Source organism: Caretta caretta, chromosome 1, assembly GCF_965140235.1.
Source record: "Caretta caretta isolate rCarCar2 chromosome 1, rCarCar1.hap1, whole genome shotgun sequence".
Taxonomy (NCBI): domain Eukaryota; kingdom Metazoa; phylum Chordata; order Testudines; family Cheloniidae; genus Caretta; species Caretta caretta.
The window spans coordinates 306,910,667-306,934,317 of NC_134206.1; the positions used below are offsets into that span (position 1 = coordinate 306,910,667).

The 23,651-nt window shown below is 42.4% G+C and overlaps 1 protein-coding gene across 2 annotated transcripts in view; it reads left to right on the forward strand.

Annotated features, from left to right (window-relative positions):
- CAV1 (caveolin 1) overlaps nucleotides 1-11,831 on the forward strand; it is a 28,036-nt gene extending 16,205 nt beyond the window's left edge. For both annotated transcript variants that reach the window (XM_048836137.2, XM_048836138.2), the window contains exon 3: nucleotides 9,685-11,831. In XM_048836137.2, coding sequence (XP_048692094.1) covers nucleotides 9,685-10,026 — 342 coding nt within the window. In that variant the 3' untranslated portion in view covers nucleotides 10,027-11,831. The remainder of the gene's footprint in view (nucleotides 1-9,684) is intronic.
- Nucleotides 11,832-23,651: the final 11,820 nt, after the last annotated feature.

The following is a 23,651-nucleotide window of genomic DNA, read 5'->3' on the forward strand; positions in this document are numbered from 1 at the left end:
GGGAAAGATCTTATCTGCTTCCTGCTATATGCTTGTTACTAGTTTTGTAAGGACACGATATAATCTAGCAAAAATATTGGGTTTTATTTAATGTGAGGAAAAACTTGCCGTAAAACAGCACAGTGCTGGCATTAAAATCAGCCTCAACATTTCACATTAGACATGTTTTAAAAATATAAATAACCCCTTTTTATGGCTATATAGAAATATATTCATGCATGTACATTGCTCATTAAGCACCTGGCTTTTGATCAGGCCCCGCAGCCCAGGAGAGCATTTAAGCCCATGATTTCAGTGGGCCCATTCATGTGCTTGAAGTGAAGCACATACTTAAGTGCTTTGTTAGATCGGGGGCTTAAGGGTTCAATTCTGAAAGGGGCTGAGTGCTTCCATAAGGAGCTGAACACCCTCCCACTGACTTCAGTGGAAACTGAGGGCTTTTAGCACTTCATCGTGGCGCTCAGCACCTTGCTAGTTCACGCTGAAACTGAGCATCAGTGGCGTATGTAAATTGGATTGTTTGTGACCACACGCAGTAGTGCTCCAAAAACATGGCAGTGTTTTTTTGGGCATGCATCGTCATACCTGCAGAAATGTTGGCTGGATTGAAACCTCTGTGAAAATGTGGCCTTTAGGTATCCTTCGTTATCTTCCCAGGCAACACAACATGGTAAAGTTTGCTTTGCAATAGGTGATGTCTCAAAGAACAAACTTTCAAAAGGGGCAGCAATGATAGCTGGAGGTTTGGGATTGGAATTTGTAGGAAACACCCCACAACTCCACAGCTTTTGATATATAACTCACTCTTGCACCCATCTCTCTTTTCTCATATAAAGAGTGCACATTTCTTCGTTGAGCAGGCTGCTCCTTCGGAACAATAACTCTTATCTCAGACACTGTAATTAATAGAGGTTTTCTTTAAACAAACCTTGAAAGAGTAGACAAGTTCTTCATATCATTTGCCTCCTTGCAAATAAATCTCTGTTCAAACGGACTTAACTCACTGATAAACTAGTTTAAAAAACACCTCCAGGGCAAATGAAACTGCAGTATTTTTCATAGCAAAACCTAACAAAAGCTACAAGCAATGCAACAACTAGCTTTACCAAACTGAATAGTAGGAAACAAAGAACCGCTGAGGTCAGGAAATGTACTGTAGACATAGAACAGAAGTTGGTAATGTTTAAAAATCTTTGGCCTAAACAGAAGGTTATTTTGAGTTATTAGCATCCTTTAATTGGTCAAAGCCCATTTCCTTACCTTGTGTCCATAATTTAACATGCCTGTATTTTCATTAGCATTGCAGAAGTGTCATGGCCATGTCACAACACACCCTAGAGGCTGTAGAATAACTAGTTCCCTGGTGTACATGTACTGCAGTGAGGGAGGCCTCTGCCTAAATCTGTGCCTGACTGCATGGAGCTGCAACAAGGTCTTTACAGGCTAACCTTCGTTTGGTATATTTGACAAAAGTGGAACCCAAGTAAAGTTTATCTTATCCTCATGAGCCAGTGAGTTTCCCTACTAAAAGCTAATGGGAACCTTTGCTGTATCTCTCTGCCCTAATGTCCATATTTCTGGCCACTTCACTCCTATTTTTACACGGCTTGGTTCACTTTGGCTCTTGTTATCAGTCTGATGACACTCAGCATCGCAGAGTGTTACTGAACTGATAACCAGAGGGGAAAGCTAAGAGACATGAACATGCTGTGGGAGAGGCAGGAAGAGTGATGTAGTCAGAACAATGGAAATGACAATAGAACCTAGAAATGAGGATAACAAAATGCATAGGTTGCGTAGTGCATATTCTGCTTGTAAAGGGTTGATCCCTATGCTAGGGGCAGAATCTGCTCCTCAGAGGCGGCATCAGGGTGATTGTTATGACTAAGGCTCCGTGTTAGTCTTGGCAGTCAGGTCACAGATTTTGAGACTTTCCATGACCACCTGAGCAGCTTGGGCAGCCCCCAGGCCAGGAGCACCAGCTTTTGCTGGGGCTGTCTCGGGCTCCCTGCGCTCCCCCTCCCCCACCCACAGCAGGTGTTTGGGTGTGGGGGGGCGGGCTCAGGGCTGGGGATTGGGGTGCCAGGTGGTGCTTACCTGGGGCAGGGAGGCTCCCCAGAAGGGCAACAGGAACTCCCCTCCCTCAGCTCCTAGCTCCAAGTGCTGGCTCCGCCCGCAGGCACCGCCCCCGCAGTTCCCATTGGCCACGGTTGCCAGCCAACGGGAGCTGCAGAACCCAGCACCCACAACGCCCCCCCCCCCGCCCTGGGCCATGCTCCTCCCCTCCCCAAGTACCCGTGGCACCCCCCAGGCTGTCCCCCACCCAGCACCCACAGTGCCCCCAGGGCCGCTCCCCTGAGCCACCCCCCAAGTTTTAGTCAGGGGTATACAGTAAAAGTCCTGGACAGGTCACAGGCTGTGAATTTTTTTTTATTGCCTGTGATCTGTCCATGACTTTTATTAAAAATACCCATGACTGAAATGTAGCCTTAGTTATGATCCACTCCCTGATCCTTTGGGCTGATCTGTGCTGGCTGCACTGTGAGGTAGAGCACCCTTGGGGCTGCTTTATCTTATGCCAGCTGGCATAACTCCTAAATGAACATACAGCAGCTGAGAATTGGTGGAGTCCAGCTGTGCTCCCTTAATAATAATACTTCCTTTCTCCTACACTTTGCCTGTCTTGTCTATTTAGACCATAACCTGCAAGAACTGTCTCATCCTATGTGATTGTACAGCACTTAACACACTAAAGCTCCAGTCTTAGCTGAGACCTTCTAATCACTTATGTAATTTCACTGTGTTTGCGCCATGAACAGACTGATCGCTACATTTATGAATACTGTACATGACTGAAAGTCTCCTAATTTGCCATGCTGCTCATTGGTCTTTTCACTCTCAGGAGTCAGGTTAACATCACTACTTAATCACTGTGGAGCAGCTTGGGACTTGTGGCCAGTAGAAAAGTGAAAAGGGAAGATGTGGCAATGGGACATTGACTGCAATTCATATGAGATGGTGTATTCAGTATTGTGCAATATAATCTAAAATTGATATAAAAGTTCCCACGTTTGTTAAAGTTAGTCTAGAACAGTAATCCCTCCCTGATTGTTGGTGGCATGAACTAATAATTGTTTAGCCTCTCACACACATAACGGTTCCTGTGTACTTTTAGGACATTTGTGTGTGACTTGAGCTGTACCACCGTGGCATAGCAAGTACCATGATTCCGTGACATCATCTTCATCTCTTACACTTGGAAAAGGAATGTCTGCCAAGAAAAGAAATATGGCCTGATTCTCCTCTCCTCAGGAGTCACTCCACAGAAGTCTGTACAGTTAGGCTAGTGTTGTAAGATGAGCAGTTACCGAGACTCAGGCCTAGAGAGAACATTCCCTCGACTTTTCAGCCTGAAAAGCAACGAGATTGCTTTGGAGTCATATTTTTAAAATAAATATTTCACCATTGTAATGAATTATATATAAATACACCTGAGCACATGGGTGATTCTAATCATTTACTTTAACAGTTCTGTGAGTTCCATGTAAACATATAGTTTCTTTTTTTGGGTGCCAAAAAGATAGTCTGTTGTTAACAAAAACGACCGGTAAGTTAAAGATGCAGCCTCAGAAGGGCTAAAGGGCTTCAATGCAAAGTTAGTTTCCCAGTAAGATTTAATGTTTCTACTATGAGCCAGTTGAAAAAAAATAAATTCTCCTGTAAAACAGCCAGCCTGTGCAAACTCAATCCTGCGGTCCTTCTGGATGCGTGAAAAGACTGGATGCGTGAAAAGACTAATCCTAAAAACCCTTTATGCAAAGGATGGGCACTGAACTAATTTGAGGAGCAATTTGACTCATTGCGGAAGCAAATAAATCTATGTTGCTGAATACATTTTATGTTTCACCAACGTTAGCATAATGTGATACAAAAGTGAATGTTGATGACAGTTTTCATGTGCTTAACTAGAAAAATCCTTGTATAGTTTGGGGAAAGAGTTACTATAACATAAAGCTTGTTATCTTAACTATTGCAGAAATGTCTTTTTTTAACAACATGTTTTTATGTTCATGAATGAGGCAATATACACACTGCATAGATTCACACTCATATGTTCCACGCCCGGTTAGGAAGGTTGGCTCTAGAAATCAGTGTTGCAGGTCTTAGAATCATCTAAATTCCAGCACATGGATCATTAAACTCCAAGCTTTCTACTGAAACAGAAATATAATATCCAGACCCTATCCTAATGAAAATGAGGCTTTTTTTCACTTCTGCATGTATACATTTTTTTTGTAATGTATTTGACCGGATTCAACACCACCTGACGGTTCATTTTACCAAACAATGTCACAACACATCAAGCAAGGATTACTTTTCTTAACATATGTTACTAGATTTTGGTTAACTTGTACTTGCAAATTCACAGATTTATTTTATAGGCCAACGTGCTGCACAAAAGTATTCAGCATCATTTATAAAAGTCCAAAAGTATAAACCATTCAATCCTAACAAAGCCTTAATGGAAATACAGAGAAATTGGAGTATATTTATTTCTTTGAAGTCACTCACAAGATTGCCAGCATAGCAATATGTTTCATTCATTACAGTAAAAAAATTTCCATTTTTCTATCTTTGCTCATTGATGGTATTGAGCTTGGATGACTGTAGAACTTTACAGGAGAAAAGCCCCTAGTTTTCTAAACTGATTTCACAGGGAGTTATTTTCTAATATGAGTTAAAACATTTTTAATGCATTTATATGAGCTACAAAACCATACACTGTTTCTAATTCTTATTTGAAGAAAAGACATTTGCCAATCTAGCTTTTAAAGTTGATTTTTTTATTATTATTATATTTTAAATTAGGTTGAGTTACATTGTACAAACTCCTTATACATTTCTGGCTCTGCACAGCTCCTATAAAAAATACCGAGTTGTGTCTCCATTGCACGTATAACACGTTTTCCTAATGGAAGATTGATTCCATGGATGAAACCTTGGCCTCTTTGAAGTCAGGAGGAGTTTTGCCATGGACATCAATGAGGCCAGACTGTCACCCTATATGCTGTTGTATTGGTTAGAAAACTTGTTTTCATTTGGTGAAATCATTCTTTTAGAGAAGTACCAAAAATCACTTTTGTGCTATTAGAGCCTTCTTCAGAGTGGCAGATGATCAAACAAGTATCATTATAGCTTGCTATTTGCAGAACCAGGGAGAAGAGTTAGGCTGGGAATGGAAACCTGCAAGTAGCCCGGGCTGGGGAGAAGTCTTAGGCTTAGTAACACACCAAATTAAGCTAAAATATTATCCATCCTTAACTGACACTACACCAGGAAGTTGTATCCATTTAAACAAATTGATTTAGAAACTGATTTAAACTATTGGAATTTCAGAGTGAAACCCTGACTCCGCTCAAATGAATGGCAAAACTCACATTGATTTCAGTGGGGACAGGATTTCACCATCTGTGTGTAGACCAGCTGTTGGTTTGAGGATTAGACAGTGTTATTTTGGAATTTTTGAATAAAATGAGATCCTCCATGGTGGTGACATGGCAGCTAATGACTCTACAGCGAGTGTGTGGCTTGTGTCTGGAGCTGGGTGGAGACTGCACAAATTTACAGGGATTTACATCCAGTGTCAGAAATCAGAGCTATGCACTTTCAAGCCAAACACATTCCCAATATTGCAATAAGAGGTGGTCTCCATGGAAATACAATTTTAGCTGCTTATCCATTTATGTACATGATTTGTCATCTTTACAGGTATTACAGAAGAGGTTAATGATTACATTCCCTATCCCATAAGGTGTTAAAAATATCTGACTCCATAAACATAGGGTAGAGTAGGATGCTGCTGAGAATTGAGTAATTAACAAATGTGCTGTGCCTTAGAAAAGCACATTAAAGAACCATTGCTATGTGTGTGGCATATTGAGCCTGATCCAGTAAACCCATACTCTTGGCAGCAGTCTCATTTGTATCAGCTCCTATGAGTGTATTGTTCTTTCCACCAATATATATAATTGTTTTAATTTCTTGCCGTGGAATACTATTGTGATGTTCATTTTTCCTGTTGACCTACTCTGCTTGGTTATGTTGGCCACGCTAAATATCCTGTGCAGTGGATTATATCAAACACATGTTTAGCTTGTGTGACATGGGGCTGAACTATTATGTCTCAACATGTTTCTGTTAATATTGTAATGGAAATGTTATGACAATTAAGCTTCCTGGATATTTTGGCATTTCAACAGAGACCTGTAAAATATGCACCCTTTATTGTAGCACTTCCTTCAGGTGAGTTTTTGCACAGGTTGGCTATAATAGTCAAAACTATGAAAGGGTATTTCTTCTAAATATTAATATATGAGCCTGGCCAGGTATCTTACCAACAGAGTGTCAACCCATGATCCGTATGTGCAAGAACCAGACTACAATGTAAAGATGTTCCTAATGATTAACTCAAACTGAGAACCCCCTGACACTTCCAGAATTAAAGAGATGCATCATCGGGTGCTGTTATAAATATGGTATATTAACAACTATTTATGTTTGGTTTTAAAGCACAAGTTTAAAGAACTGTCATCCCCACACACTGACTGTAAAAATTCAATAAGTGTTCTAAGGGTGGTATTAGAAAATTCAGTCAAGAGTGCTTGTCTTTAAGTTAGATAACTGCATGATGTGGCACGAATGGATGTAATCACTATAGATGGCTACATACTTATTTGTTTAGGCAAGCTCCCAGAAGGTTGTGTTGGGCACTCAACACATTGAAGATGCCATACTATGTCTCACAATTTTCCCCTCTCAGATACTTTGAATATGAGGGGGCTAAGATTGAAACCTGTGGCACTCCACACCAATAGGTCCTTGGGAGGAAGGAGCAGCTCTATGTCTCCTTTTCATCAGGCCCAGACAGACAATCATTTTCCTGCTATCCTAGGTTCTGATCCAGCTCCTACTGATTTCAGTAGGAGCTGGATCACTCCCTTAGAATCTGGTGGAGAGACAGGTAAATCTGAATGAAAGCCAGATAGATCTCTTAGGCTCACTTTGGGTAAGATAAATGTGATGCATGTTGGAGCAGGAAACATTTTGTAGAATTTGCATAGACTGTGGCTGCTATTTTTATTGAAGGCATCTGTCCACCTATTGTCACAATGCTTTTGCCATCTCAGGATCTTTAGTAGATTCCTCTACTCCCAGAAGGTCAGAAAAATCATTGTCTTCCTCAACTGACTGAGACACTTCATCCTTTCCCTTGAGATGCAAACCTCACTATAATCGTCCATGTCTTTATCATTTTAAGATTGGATTGTTGTATTACACTTTATCAGGGAACAGTCAGAAGGCCCATTAAAAGGTTCTACTCCTCTAAAATGTGGTTTCCCATCTTCAGAGCAGAGCAGACTAGTGAGAGCATATTGCATCTGTGGTCCATCATATCCACTAGCTGCCAGTTTTCTGCTGGGTGAAATGTAAGGTGCTGGTTACTACCTTTGACTACACATAAAGCCCTAAAAGTTCTAGAACCCTGTTATCACAAAGGCCAGCTGTCCCTCTGTTCCCCATCACAATGCCAACATTTAACAGAAATTCTTTCCCTGCCTATCAAGGGTGAATGGGCTCTGGAACTAAATGTTCCCAGCAGATGTTCCTCATTTCTAGAATTCACTCCTATCAGAAGTGAGCTGGAGCCTGGCCACTTTCAGAACATGATGTAAGCTGAATCTCATTAATCACGTCCTCCACAAATTGCAGGTTCTGAAATCCCAAGATATATGGTTTACCAGTTGGTCTTCCCCACCTTTCAAGAAGTTGGCTTGGTTACCAGAGGGGTGATTAGGTGTGTGCTTCACATGACTGGGGAAATATTGTTTGCTCTTGATTTAAGCTACATAAAATGTGTCTAGATTCTGAATACCTCAAATACATCTAATAAAATAATAATTTATATCTAGGGTTTCTAGTTTTCAATTTACATTGAGCTGTCAAAATTTTACAAACTATTAAATTGCTGTCACCTTGGAATGTGAAAATGACTTCTGGTTCATTTGAATCAGACAGAAGTCCCTGTTGCACTGTTGAAGTCTGGAGCTTGGTTTCATGGTAACATATATGTCACAGTGTGAAGTGGCTGGAATTTAAGGGTCCAGTCATTCAAGAGGCAGAACATGCAACATGAACCTGTTGATTACAGTAGGAATTGAAGACAATCAGCACCTTTCAGGTTAAACCCTTACATGATCAGGAGGTATGAAAATGTTGGGTTGATATTTAATGGCTTAAATTTGTTTTTCCTCAATATTTGCTCCTCTATAATTGATTTTATAGGAAATAAATGAGGGAAAGATGCACTTTAATTTGAAAAGCTTTTATTGGGGTTTTTAACCTCATTCTATTAAATTAAAATAGATTTTCTGAATGCACTAAAATTGTCTAAATAAATGACTTGTAATAATTTCACATAACCACATAATACTCCACTCACAGTGCTTTAGGAAAGCAACTATTTTCTTACAAAAATTTAGACTTTTAAATTCATAGTATTCAATTTTTCATTGTAAGAAAATTTTCTTCTTTAACAACCAGATAAGCCCAGTGTCAAAAGAGCTGTTTCTCATTAGAATTCAAAGAAAATTACACAAAACGTATCATAACTCTTTAACATCAATACTTTGTCACTTTCATGAACCCAACAATAACTTGTTTCACTATTAAGAGGGGCCTCAAGAGACAGGACAGAAATTCACTGTTTAGTGTGAGTAAGTCTAAAATTATTTACATATTCTAAATGCTTTTGCAAAATGGGAGGGTTTGCATGGAAATCTTTACTACTGTTTATAAGCCATTCATTCTACCGTATTGCATATTGTGATTTTGCAATGCAGAACTGCTGCTCCTCTTTTTAATACTAGTTTTCTCTTCCAGAGCATTGCATATTTACATTAGAATATATGGAGCCTAATCTTGATCTCACTTCCCTGATCATATAAATTAGGAGAAACCCCAGACACGGCTCTGAAGTTTCACTGTTGTAAGTGGAAAGCAGATGCTTGTCTGCTGTATCTTCTTGTGTCCTTCAAGGATTGGTTCACAGTCAGATAGCAGCATTTCTCTGCAGTGCAATTCTCCTTATATCCTTTGGAGGCCTGAGAATGGTGTCCCCATTTGTTCTTCTTTTTTGCTCCTTCCTTTGGGGTCCATGACCCAATTACCCTGTGTCCAGCATGGAAGGAAACTCCAGGCCAGGAATCTGAGCTTCCATTCCAGTTACATGAACAGATCTGCTAGCCACAATTAGCAGAGGCTCGTTTTATATTTTAGACACACTTACATGCAGATGCTTCACACAGTCCACAAAACTGTTCCATGCAATTCGGAGACTAAAGTCCTGATTCAGCAAATTACTTAAGCAGGTGCTTGACTTTAATGACATGAGTAACCCTATCTTTAGTCAGCAAAAACGTAAGTACATGCTTAATGTACATATGTGCTTAAGTGTCTAAATCTATGGGACTTGCATGCTCAAAGTTAAACACATGCTTAAATGTTTTGTTGAATCGAGGCCATAATGAGTAGATCACTGTTAAGACAAAGGGTATTTGGAATCCACACATCTGTGTCAGTTTTGAATATCTGTCTAACCTGTTTTTGTGTCCTCTTTGCCTTCAGATTGATTTTGAAGGTGTCATTGCTGAACCTGATGGAACACACAGTTTTGATGGGATTTGGAAGGCCAGCTTCACCACCTTCACTGTGACAAAATACTGGTTTTATCGCTTACTGTCGGCAATCTTTGGCATTCCTCTGGCTCTCATCTGGGGTATTTACTTTGCCATTTTGTCATTCTTACACATCTGGGCAGTGGTGCCATGCATAAGAAGCTACTTGATTGAGATCCAATGCATCAGCCGGGTCTATTCTATCTGCATCCACACGTTCTGCGACCGATTATTCGAGGCCATCGGCAAAATGTTCAGCACTATCCGGGCAACAATACGAAAAGAAATATAAGTGATGCTTCAAGGACAGCTCTCTGTCTGGAGAGTCTTTTTTGTGTGCCAATTTCAAGGCTCCTAAATCAATCTGCAGCAACCGCTGGTGAATATACTGGCCCAAAACAAAGAATCATGTGTTCGGTTTTCATTACTAATATTTATCCCTACTGGATTTTTTTTCACTCTGCATTTTTCAAAATGATCTTGAATTGCTACTCTCCCATTCCAGCCGCATATCATTTTGCTGACCATTTGATAAACATATTGATGTGCTTTTGTTGGGGGATTTTTTAGCCTTCCATTCATTCCTTGCAAGATACATTCACAATGATATAATAAAGAACTGCAAAAATGCTTTCCAACACTGTCATGCCATTCATTTTATTGTGGGCAAACAGTATAAAGCTATTGCAGCAGAATGAACCTGACAAGTTGGCAGGTTTTAAAAGAATGTTCTTTTTTCAATTGTATTGTCAGTTGACTACAGCCATTTACTGTAATGGTCAGATATGAAAAGACAGATATAAACAAATTACTTAACTAATATATGTTCTGAAAATCTAATGCCTTATCAGGTCAGAGACTTTGACACATAAAACTTGCCATGTCTGAATGCTGAATGTCCATAAAAAGCTACAGTTAATGCCTTCTTGTGTCATAGTAGCTATCCTGAAAGTTTGCTGCCAACTGTTTGTCAACCCTTCACTATAATTACAGAAGCAAACTGAAGATCAAAATTAAAAAATATTGTTTTTAAAATGTTTTTCTGGCAGTGACTTATGATATGTCTCTTAGCTAATATGTAGGTGTTCATCACACCGGTAAATATCACAAATGTGTCTGAGATGACACTGGCTTAAAAAATGAATAATCCAGGTGCGCCAAACTCATGCTGTATCATGCCAACTATGAGCTGTCTCTGAGAGAAGCCAGCTTTAAAAAACCTTCCTGTCAGCCGAGGTCAGCATGCTGTTAGCTCACAGATTAGTTTCAGGAGAATTCACGCTTTGCTGAGTCCAAACTAATCCATCACAAGAGATGCTTTAGAAACTCCACATTGTGTTCCACTTTTTTAGCTGAGCTGCAGCCATCAGGAAGTCTTAATGGAGGGTACTGTGTGAAACTGTCAAATGTTGCAAAGCACTAGCCCTTGAAAATAAAGCATTTGCAACATATTATGCTGTGACCCATGGGAGCCTTTGACCTTACGGTGATGTTACTGAGTTCAGAGGACGTCCTCATAAGGTTTGCATGAAGCATTTGAACCCTTAAAACCTGAAATGCACATAAAGTTGTCTGGTATCGTCAAAGCTTTCTGCCTAATACTTCATATGAATCAGTGGTGCCTTCCACTCTATTTCTGCCACAAGTGCATTTAAATCTGTTTGGAGGATGCAGCTGCTGCTTCTCTCTCTCTCTTTTTTATAGGCACATGCATTGCAAACCTATTCACTACTTTTGTTTTGCATTTAAAACAGACCCTGGTATGGGTAGAGTTTTATGGTTTTCCTATATACAGAACTGAGAGTGTACTATTATAGAGATTTTGCAGTACTAAAAACAAGCAAGATTGTAAACAAGAAATATTTTATCTTGATATGAAGAAAATCACTTTGAAAAGGCCTCCTTGATTTATCATGTAAACTGTGTATCCTGAAAGATGTCTGTTCACTTAGACTTATTAGTCCCTAATCCAAATACATTGCTGATCCGAGACATTTACATTGCTATTATATGCTTACAGATTTAACTGCCACCTTTTTTTTATTTTGCATGTACTGCAAAGCCTACAATCTACGCAATAAAAAATGTTTAATGGTAGCTCCTGTCTGAATTATTCTTTACCTAAAAAGCCATTTTCACAAATCTCACATCCGATGAAGTGAGCTGTAGCTCACGAAAGCTTATGCTCAAATAAATGTGTTAGTCTCTCAGGTGCCTCAAGTACTCCTGTTCGTTTTGCGGATACAGACTAACACAGCTGCTACTCTGAAACCTGTCTGTAAGAAGCAAGACCAAACATCTCCTGAGTAAAAGTCAAATAAATCATGGAATGATTCTTGAGAAAGACCCTGTGAATAAACCTGGGGTGGTGACTCGGTGTTTGCTAGGAGTAGGTTTTCACAACAGTAAATTCTGTTTCCCTCACTGTTATACATTGACATTATTTAGCTAGTCAATAGTACACAGCACTGGGACTTGGGAGATGTGGCTTCTAGTCCCAGCTCTGCTACTGGGTGAGCTTAGGTAATTCACTTCACCTTCCCATTCCTCAGGCATTGGGGTAACGATACCTGTAAAGTGCTTTGGAGCTGTTCTCATGAAAAGCGCTAGGTCAGAGCTAAGTATTATTGTATATTTCATTTGGCATAAAAGACATTGTGCCTGATCCTGCCACACTTGAGCTCCTTGGGAGTTCTGTCATTGACTTCAATGGGAACAATATTGGTCTTACCAATACCACTGTTTATCGTAACCATTTTTTGTATTGTAGATACTGTACTATGTACTGCATCTCTTATCCAGTCCTGAACTGACATAACATATGACAGGCTAATTCTTTCCTTCAGGTTTATTACTTGGTATCTGCCATCCTCTTACCATAATACAAACACATGCTACAAATTAGGATATCACATTTTGAGCCCATAAATCTATTAGCTATGCTTTAAAGCACAAATTGCAAACATTAGCACGAGGTAAGTTCTCCTACATTCTGCACTCACAGGACAGTGTGTTCAGTGATAATATAGTAAGCAATGCATTTAATTTCCCTGCAGTGTGAATGAAGAGAGCTTTTAAAACAGAGAACATTTTAAAATAAATTAAAGAATGAAATGTGGACCTGGAGCGGATGAATATATGGATGGTTTGTGCAGAAAACAGGATAGCAATATTTAAAATGCCTGAAATGCTGTGTTATTTTTCCTTTGAAAGGGGCTTGATATACCTGGGACAAAAACATCCGTCCAACTTGTCCATCTGACAATGGCACATCAGCAAGAGGCTCCGGGGAACATGGGGATCTGACTTTCTTTTTCATCCTCTGTAGCAACTCACTAGCTGGAGTTTATATCAGGGAGGACTAGATGGGTATTACACTGCCATGGCAGATTAGGCTCTTGCTGCAGAACAGGTTTCCAGCCATGCTGTTCAATAATGGCAGGGAACAGTCATGATAATTTTTAGCCTGGTTATAAAACATGGTTAAGGTCCACGCTAAACTACAGATTGGAACCATATTTATAACCATGGTGTAAGAAGATTGCCTGCCACAGGTATATTTGTAGTGTAGACAAGGCCTTACATTGCTAGGTTGGTACATTACTAAAGGGTCAGACTGCCCTATAGACTCAGATCCCAGATCCTCTGGTCCAAAAAGCTATGCTCAACTGGGATGAGGATAAAGGTGGCTTTAGGTCACCTTCATGTTCCCTGATCCCACAGCTTCTGGATGCAGGCCCAGTCCCCAGCATAAAACAAAGCAGACTGAAAGCTGCTCTATTTCATACAAACTGCCAACTGCCCTCAGGCCCTATTCTGGCAGCAGGGACCAGCGAGGTACAGGACTGCCACAGCCAGTAACTTTCTTCCTGGTCATATCCCTTAACCAGGAGTGGGGGCAGCCCTTCACCAGCTCTATTCAAGAAGAACTCTTCTCTGGACAGTTAAATCAGGTGTAAGGCCGCTGTACATGCAAGGAGCAGCACAACGCAGCCTGAATGAACCAAAAGGTGGTGGGGGGGGGCATGTAAAACTTTCTGGCAATTGGCAGAATATAGACTATCACATATCAAAACACCCATCTCCCCCACTTCCAGCAACCAGAGCTCCAGGTGCACACATTGCCAGAATTCCTGCTGGCAGGAAACCACAGATGAAAACAAGGTTCAGCAACTAAATGTAAAAAGAGTTAGCCCAGAAAATCAAAACCAAATGGTACGTTGCACAGGACGGACGTATTCTAAAGAGAGACTGAAGAATCAGTATGTAACTTAAAGGAAAGTCATAAACCGCAATAGAATTATACTGGGGGGGAAACGGTTCAAAACTTGTCAAGCCAACCACAAACCAAAGCATGCAAAAGCTGAATATAATGTGGGACAGTCTGAACAGCAGCTAGCCAGCCAAAGAAAGAGGCTGCAAACATAAAGACTGGTCCATTTGAGGGAGTAGACTACAACCAATAGTCCAGGAGTCAGGGGTGTGCACAAGGGAGGGGCAAGCAGGTGCCCCCAATAATGGTCAGGGGCACAGAACTTCTCCAGCCCCAAGGCTGCGGAGGCAGGGAAGAGCAAGCTCCTGCCAGGACCGGTGCAGGGGGGAGGGTAGAGCGAGCTCCTGCCGGGGCCAGATGGGGAGGCAGGAGAGCAAACTCCTTGTGGGGGCACAGCATGTGCCCCTCCAAAAGGGGTCATATTTAAATTCCTCTGCACACCCCTGCCAGGAGTCAAATTTGGGGCCAATGCAATGTTACTCAATTCAAGCACTGTATACAGCCGCAGCCCCACCGCTTGTCTCCAAATAGCTGGATTGTCACAGGACAGCACTGACTATTTCAAAAGAAAGAGACCAGTGCACCTGTGACTGGTTAGCTGCCTCCCAACTGAGGTTAAGGGAAGGCACCTGGGCCACATAAATGGGGAGAGACTGAGACAGTGGGATCAACCAGGAAAAGGGGCAGGTGAGAGCTGCCTGACAACAGCTGAAGAGAGTCAGAAGCTGGACAGGTGAGTGCTTCCTGAGACCAGGAGAGTCAGGAAGGAGCAGCAGAGAATTACCTGAGGGAAAGAGTTGGAAGGAGGGCAGAAACCATGAGCTGCTGGTGAGGAGTTTGGAAGAAGGCTGTTGGTGACAACTGTCCAGTGCTGGGGACCTCTGATGAGCAGAAGGCTAGTGCAGTTGAGCTTGGTCATGCAAAGCTGAGCAGGAAGCAATAGGGTTGTTGTAGGAGGGTGGATCTCTGAGCAGGGACAGCATCCCAAGAGGGGGAGTAGAACATTGCTGGAAGGGGAGCTCTTGTACTGCAGACCTGAGTGGAGGGTTGTAGGAAGACTGGTCTCTCTCTGGCAGGGAGGTCTGGAGACTGGGGCCCTGCCTCAGGGGAAAAAGGGAGGGGCTTACACTGAGTGGAGGAAAGGGGAAACTAAGTTAGGTGCACCTGTTGTGCTGTGGTCTGCTGTAGGAGGCAGCCCCAGCCAGGAGCCAACTTGTGACATGGATAAATGTACTCAAATGATCAGCTGCAAAACAGGTCACAATGATGATATTTAAATTATTATAATTAAACTCCAGAATCAACATCCCACTGAAACGACTGCTGTCTCACACCTCTCCTGCTGCTGGCATTTCAGTCAGTCCCAGCATTGATTGATTACATCCAGTCAACATTTGGAAGGGTTTTTTTGCTAGCGTAACACCATATAGAAAGTGTACTTTGCAGAAACTGATGGGACCCCCAGAGAAGCTCCCAGTATGTCATCTCTACCATACACTCCTTAGAAGTTTCCCTTTCTGTTGGAAACAATGATGGACAATTCACTGAAATTTCCAAGCAAAGATCCTTCCCAACAACTGGTACTGATCATGGATATAGCTAAAACAATAGATAAAAATATCAGTACCAACATGTTGCACAGAATCTTCCAACTCTCACTGTATCAGGTTATTGCAAAGATGATATCTGACTGCAAGACCTCCAGGGTGGGGACCATCTTTTTGTTCTGTGTTTGTACAGCACCTACCACAATGAGTCCTGGTTCAATGAATGTGGTTTCTAAGGGCTATAGTAATACAAATACTAATTATCCTCTGGTCCCAGAAATCCGAATCACATGTCCTACCCAGGCAGGAAGAGATGAGTCTGTATAATGCGAAGGTAGCATCTTGCACCTTCAAGAATCCCATGCTGCATTTGCAGGCAAAACTCCCACCGAAAATGGCAGAAATATGTAGTAAGCCAGTATTTATAACTAAATCCTTCAGAAGTCCTTCAGGATCTTGTACCATTTAGCAACAACCTCATGTCAATAGTATCAATGTAAAATGGGAAATTATGGCCTCAAACCAGTCAAAGAAGTACAAAGCATGCTAAGACACAGGTCTTTGTAATATCCTGGGACCAACACAACAGCTTCAACAATGCTGCAAATATATAAAGCAGATTATCATTCTCTTATATTGTTCAGGCAATTATAGCCTTTACTTTGTCACAAAGCTGTGACACTCTGTAGCTCAGAGTAGCACCCTGGACCCTCATCTTCACCACTGTGATATGATTATGATATGTTTTGTAAACTATGCCTTCTGAGATATCATTTTTAAAAGGCTTTATCTGTTGAACATGAATATCCTGTTGGATTGTATGTGCCATCCTTGTATGAGAAGTTACGAAGTATTACTATGTGTGTGTGACTGAAATATGCTGTGAGGTTGGGAAACGCCCACAGCCAGCCTTTCAGTGGCTACAAAGGAGCACCTAGTAAGACAGATTTACATCAGGACCAGCCAGACATGTGTTGATGGCCCACTAAGGGAATTGCACTCTCCCAAAGGCCATCCCAGAAAAGCCTCATAGAGGGCATGTATTCAATGAGGGCAGCCTAACGCAAGTCACAGCAAGGATCTTTCTAGCAGCTGGAAGAAAGTATAAAAGAGGGATAGTGACATCATCACTTGGCCTCTCTCCTCTTCCATCTCAACACCTGGAAGATTGTCTGGAAGACAAAGACTTTGAACTGGGGAGATTGGTCCCAGGCTAGGAAGGGAATCCAGCCTAAGTATTAGGAACTCTGAGCTGACTGTAACATCTGGTAGGGTGATTGCCTGGTGCCCCTCGCTGTATAATTCACGAGCGGCTTAGTGAGCCTTCATGCAATTTAGCTCGGTGTGGGGCTCCACACAGAATATCAGGGTTGGAAGGGAACTCAGGAGGTCATCTAGTCCAACCCCCTGCTCAAAGCAGGACCAATCCCCAACTAAATCATCCCAGCCAGGGCTTTGTCAAGCCTGACCTTAAAAACCCCTAAGAAAGAGATTCCACCACCTCCCTAGGTAACCCATTCCAGTGCTTCACCACCCTCCTAGTGAAAAGGTATTTCCTAATATCCAACCTAAACCTCCCCCACTGCAACTTGAGACCATTACTCCTCATTCTGTCATCTGCTACCACTGAGAACAGTCGAGATCCATCCTCTTTGGAACCCTCTTTAAGGTAATTGAAAGTAGTTATCAAATCCCCCCTCATTCTTCTCTTCTGCAGACTAAACAATCCCAGTTCCCTCAGCCTCTCCTCATAACTCATGTGTTCCAGTCCCAGTCCCCTAATCAGTTTTGTTGCCCTCCTCTGGACGTTTTCCAATTTTTTCACACCCTTCTTGTAGTGTGGGGCCCAAAACTGGACACAGTACTCCAGATGAGGCCTCACCAATGTCGAATAGAGGGGAACGATCACATCCCTCAATCTGCTGGCAATGCCCCTAGTTATACAGCCCAAAATGCCATTGGCCTTCTTGGCAACAAGGGCACACTGTTGACTCATATCCAGTTTCTTGTCCACTGTAATCCCTAGGTCCTTTTCTGCAGAAATGCTGCCTAGCCATTCGGCCCCCAGTCTGTAGCGGTGCATGGGATTCTTCCGTCCTAAGTGCAGGACTCTACACTTGTCCTTGTTGAACCTCATCAGGTTTCTTTTGACTCAATCCTCTAATTTGTCTAGGTCCCTCTGTATCCTATCCCTATCCTCCAGTGTACCTACCTCTCCTCCCAGATTAGTGTCATCTGCAAACTTGCTGAGGGTGCAATCCACACCATCCTCCAGATTATTAATGAAGATATTGAACAAAACTGGCCCCAGGACCGACCCTTGGGGCACTCCACTTGATACCAGCTGCCAACTAGACATGGAGCCATTGATCACTACCGATTGAGCCCGACAACCTAGCCAGCTTTCTATCCACCTTATAGTCCATTCATCCAGCCCATACTTCTTTAACTTGCTGCAAGAATACTGTGGGAGACTGTCAAAAGGTTTCCTAAAGTCAAGGAATAACATGTCCACTGCTTTCTCCTCATTCACAGAGCCAGTTATCTCATCATAGAAGGCAATTAGATTAGTCAGGGGGTGAGTGGCTGAGTGATAACAGCACCTGGAGGGGTTTGCCATTTTTCACGGGCAAAGCATCGTGAAAGTCAGCCCAGGCTGGAAAACTAAGGTGCACAGCACTCCACAGTTCTAGGTTGTACGCTCAGGATCACTAAAATGAGTGTCTTGTTTTTTGTATTTAAGAGCACAGAGGATTGACTTTGGAGGATTCATCTCACAGGGTATGCCACACGTCCAATAAGATGGGTATATATGAATCTATAACAATATGATGCTCATCATTACAGCTGCTTGGAAATTTTCTTACCAAAAGTTTTTCCTTCAGAAAATGCAATTTTTTTCCCCCAAAACTATATTTTGTGGAAACGTGTTGATATCAACCAAATCTTACAGAAAAAGATTTAAAAGCCTTTCAAAAAGGCCGAAACTCTCCTTTTCAGCCTGGAATGTTTTGAGTCTCCATTTTCAAATGATTTTTCCATTTTTAATTTTATACGCTGTAAAACTTTTGGAAAGTCAAAATCAGAATGAAATGTTTCAATTTTATCCAAACAAAACATTTCAACTGACTGGATTTTTTTTTTATTTTGCTTCATGGGATTACTTGTGGCTCCATTCATGACAATGGAGTCAAAGGCATACCCTTTGCCTTTGAACTGATCCAGTATACATTCTGAACTGATCCCAACAACTCATTTGATGCTGCAAGACCGCTGGTGCAACCTCAGAGAGTCTGACTTTGTACCAGTGGAGTCAATGGGAGTGTTGCTATTGGCTTAAAATGGGAGCAGGTGCAGGGCCATGTACAATCTATTTTGAACATGTGTAAATACAAGAATATTGTCTGAAGCAGAATCTATACCCTGCGGGAGTTGTACATTAGAACTAGTTGTGTAACCAAGACTGGTAAAAAATGTACTCTCCATACTTAAGTCCAGATAAAGAACATGACTGTTGCAGGGAATTAGTCCACATCTTGTTTTTAATACATCTTAAAGTGGATTGGATATTCTTGAAAAATGGCAGATGGAGAGCCTCACTGGGAATAAGTCCTCTGTTTCCAGAACAAGCATGGTACAAGTGAGGCAGCAGAGATGCAATTTTCCCCATACTGCCCTGCAAACATGTCTAATTTCTGTCCTGGAGAAAACAGCCTTAAGGGCAAGAAGATAATTCCATGGACATTGAGTTTTTGGCTCTGCTGGAACTGACAACTAGGAAGCTAATGCAAGTTCATTGTGTCGGTGGTTTCTGTGATGTCTGGAGGTCTGGTCACTAAAAACTACTAGACTGAGACCACAAATCCATTTCAGATAGGCCTGTCAAGATTCCTTCCCCACTCTGAACTCTAGGGTACAAATGTGGGGACCTGCATGAAAGACTCCCTAAGCTTATTCTTACCAGCTTAGGTTAAACGCTGCCACCACCAAAGTGTTACACAAAGAACAGAGGACGTGCCCACTTGGAAATGTCTCCCCCCAGAAATATCCCCCCAAGCACTACATCCCCTTTCCTGGGGAAGGCTTGATAAAAATCTTCACCAATTTGCATAGGTGAACACAGACCCAAATCCTTGGATCTTAAGAACAAGGAAAAGCAATCAGGTTCTTAAAAGAAGAATTTTAATTAAAGAAAAAGTAAAAGAATCACCTCTGTAAAAGCAGGATAGTAATACCTTACAGGGTAATCAGATTCAAAACATAGAGAATCCCTCTAGGCCAACCCTTAAGTTACAAAAAGATACAAAAACAGGAATATACATTCCATTCAGCACAATTTATTTTATCAGCCATTTAAACAAAACAGAATCTAACACATATCTCTAACTAGATTGCTTACTGACTTTTTACAGGAGTTCTGACCTGCATTCCTGCTCTGGTCCCAGCAAAAGTATCACACAGACAGAGAGGACCCTTTGTTCCCCCACCCCTTCCAGCTTTGAAAGTATCTTGTCTCCTCATTGATCATTTTGGTCAGGTGCCAGCAAGGTTATCTTAGCTTCTTAACCCTTTACAGGTGAAAGGGTTTTTCCTCTGGCCAGGAGGGATTTAAAGGTGTTTACCCTTCCCTTTATATTTATGACGCCTCCCAAATCACAGATAGGGTGAAACGCTGCCTGTGATTTCTTCCTGGAGCTCTAGGAGAAAACAGAGTTAATAAGACACATGCACCTCTAAATATACTACCAAGTATATAAAGACGAACAATATTTTCCACATCTCAAGGACAATTTTAACCAGTTGATTCTAGGAAACTTTCACGGGAGAGTGCATCAGCCACTTTATTAGAAGCTCCTGAGATGTGTTGGATGTCGAAATCAAAATCTTGGAGAGCTAAACTCCACCGAAGAAGTTATTTTTTTTTTAATTTCCCGTGGTGGTATGAAGCCACTGTAGCGCAGCATGGTCGGTTTGCAGGTGGAAACGCTGTCCCCAAACGTATGGGCGTAGCTTTTCCAGAGCGTAGACAATGGCGTAACATTCTTTTTCACTGACCAACCAGTTGCTTTCCCTCTCAGACAGCTTCTTGCTGAGAAACACTACACGATGGAATTCTTGATCAGTCCTTCCTGCATTAAAACTGCTCCCACACCACGCTCAGACACATCGGTGGTTACTAGGAACAGTTTGTCAAAGTCTGGGGCCCTTAGCACAGGGTCAGACATGAGTGTCGCTTTAAGCTGGTTAAAGGCCTTCTGACACTCTTCGGTCCACTGAACGACATTTGGCTGTTTCTTTTTGGTTAGGTCTGTCAGTGGGGCAGCGATTTGGCTGTATTGCAGTACAATCACCTGTAATATCCAGCCAAGCCTAAGAAGGATTGGATCTGTTTCTTTGACTTTGGGACAGAGCACTTTTGGATAGCATCCACTTTGGCCTGTAGGGGGTTGATAGTTCCTTGATCCACCTGGTGTCCAAGGTAAGTCACACTGTTTAGGCCTATGACACTTCTTAGTCTTAACAGTTAGTCCTGCCTCCCTTATGTGCTCAAAAACTTTTTGTAGATGTTCCAGGTGTTCTGCCCAGGAATCCAAAAATATGGCCACATTGTCAAGGTAGGCGACTGCATATTCTCCCAATCCTGCTAGGAGACCATCTACAAGTCTTTGGAAGGTGGTGGGTGCATTCTGCAGCCCGAAAGTGAGTACATTAAATTCATACAGCCCGACATGTGTGGTGAAGGCTGACCCTTCCTTGGCGGATTCATCTAGTGGTACCTGCCAGTACCCCTTGGTTAAGTCCAAGGTAGAGATGAACCGGGCCTGTCCCAGTTTCTCTAATAGTTCATCTGTGCGTGGTATTGGATAGTTGTCTGGGCGAGTTACAGCATTTAGCTTACTGTAGTCCACGCAAAAATGTATCTCCCCATCTAGTTTGGGAACTAGAACCACTGGAGATGCCCATGCACTGCCAGAGGGGCGGATTACCCCCATCTGTAGCATATCCTGGATCTCCCATTCTATAGCAGTTTTAGCTTGAGGAGACACCCAGTAAGGTTGGGCTTTACTTGGGTGAGCATTACTTGTGTCAATGGAGTGGTATGCCTGTTCAGTCAGTCCTGGGGTGGCTGAGAATGTCAGCACGTAGCTAGTGCACAGCTCCTTGATCTGCTGTCACTGCATATGCCCAAGGGTCATGGAGAGGTTCATCTCTTCCACGACACCATCACTTTTCCCTTCTTGGTAGACACCTTCAGGCCACTCAGCATCATCTCCTCCCTGGGCTGTAAACTGACAAATCTTTAATTCTCTGGAATAAAAGGCTTTAGAGAATTAATATGGTACACCTTAAGCTTTTGGTTGGAGGTGGGGAATGCTATGAGATAATTAACAGCTCCCAGGTGCTCTTGGACCGTGAATGGCCCTTCCCATAATGCTTCCATTTTATGGGCCTGGAGCGCCTTTAAGACCATGATCTGGTCCCCTACTTTGAAGGAATGCTCTCTGACATGTTTATCATACCAGGCTTTTTGCTCTTTTTGAGCATACTATAGGTTTTCTTTAGCAAGGGCTAAAGAGGTTCGGAGGGTATTTTGTAGGTTGGTTACAAGGTCCAGAATGTTAGTTCCTGGAGAATGTGTAAACCCCTCCCATTGCTGCTTCACCAACTGTAATGACCCCTTAACCTCGCGGCCATATACAAGTTCAAATGGTGAAAACCCTAAACTGTGATGTGGTACAGCTCTGTAGGCAAATAGCAACTGCTGCAACACTAGGTCCCAATCTTTGGAGTGCTCATTTACAAATTTATGTATCATGGCCCCTAAAGTCCCACTAAATTTCTCCACCAGGCCATTTGTTTGATGATGGTAAGGTGTGGCAACCAAGTGATTCACCCCATGAGCTTCCCAAAGGCTTTCCATAATTCCTGCCACGAGATTAGTTCCTGCATCTGTGAGGATGTCAGAGGTCCAACCTTCCCTGGCAAAAATGTCTGTTAGTGCCTGGCACACACTTTTAGCCCTGGTGTTGCTTAGAGCTACTGCTTCCGGCCACTGGGTGGCAAAATCCATGAAAGTCAGTATGTACTGCTTTCCTCTGGGTGTCTTTTTCAGAAAAGGATCCAGAATATCCACAGCTACTCGCTGAAATGGAACGTCAATGATGGGGAGTGGCTGGAGAGGGACTCTGACCAGGTCTTGTGGTTTTTCCACTCTTTGGCATACCTCACAAGACTGGACATAGGTAAAAACATCCTTGCCCATTCCCTCCCAGTGGAATGACCTCCCCAAATGGTCTTTGGTCCTGTTCACCCCAGCGTGGCCACTAGGATGATCGTGGGTTAAGCTCAAGAGCTTGACCCAATACTTAGTTGGAAATCCCAACTCTCTCTGAGGATGCCAGTCTTCCTAATAAGCGACGGTCACATAAACACCATCCTATACCGGAAACCTACTGACAGCTATTCCTACCTACATGCCTCCAGCTTTCACCCAGACCACACCACACGATCCATTGTCTACAGCCAAGCTCTACGATACAACCACATTTGCTCCAACCCCTCAGAAAGAGACAAACACCTACAAGATCTCTATCAAGCATTCTTACAACTACAATACCCACCTGCTGAAGTGAAGAAACAGATTGACAGAGCCAGAAGAGTACCCAGAAGTCACCTACAGGACAGGCCCAACAAAGATAATAACAGAACTCCACTAGCCATCACCTTCAGCCCCCAACTAAAACGTCTCCAACACATCATCAAGGATCTACAACCTATCCTGAAGGATGACCCCATCACTCTCACAGATCTTGGGAGACAGGCCAGTCCTTGCTTACAGACAGCCCCCCCAACCTGAAGCAAATACTCACCAGCAACCACACAACAAAAACACTAACCCAGGAACCTATCCTTGCAACAAAGCCCGTTGCCAACTGTGTCCACATATCTATTCAGGGGACACCATCATAGGGCCTAATCACATCAGCCACACTATCAAAGGCTCGTTCACCTGCGCATCTACCAATGTGATATATGCCATCATGTGCCAGCAGTGCCCCTCTGCCATGTACATTGGTCAAACTGGACAGTCTCTAT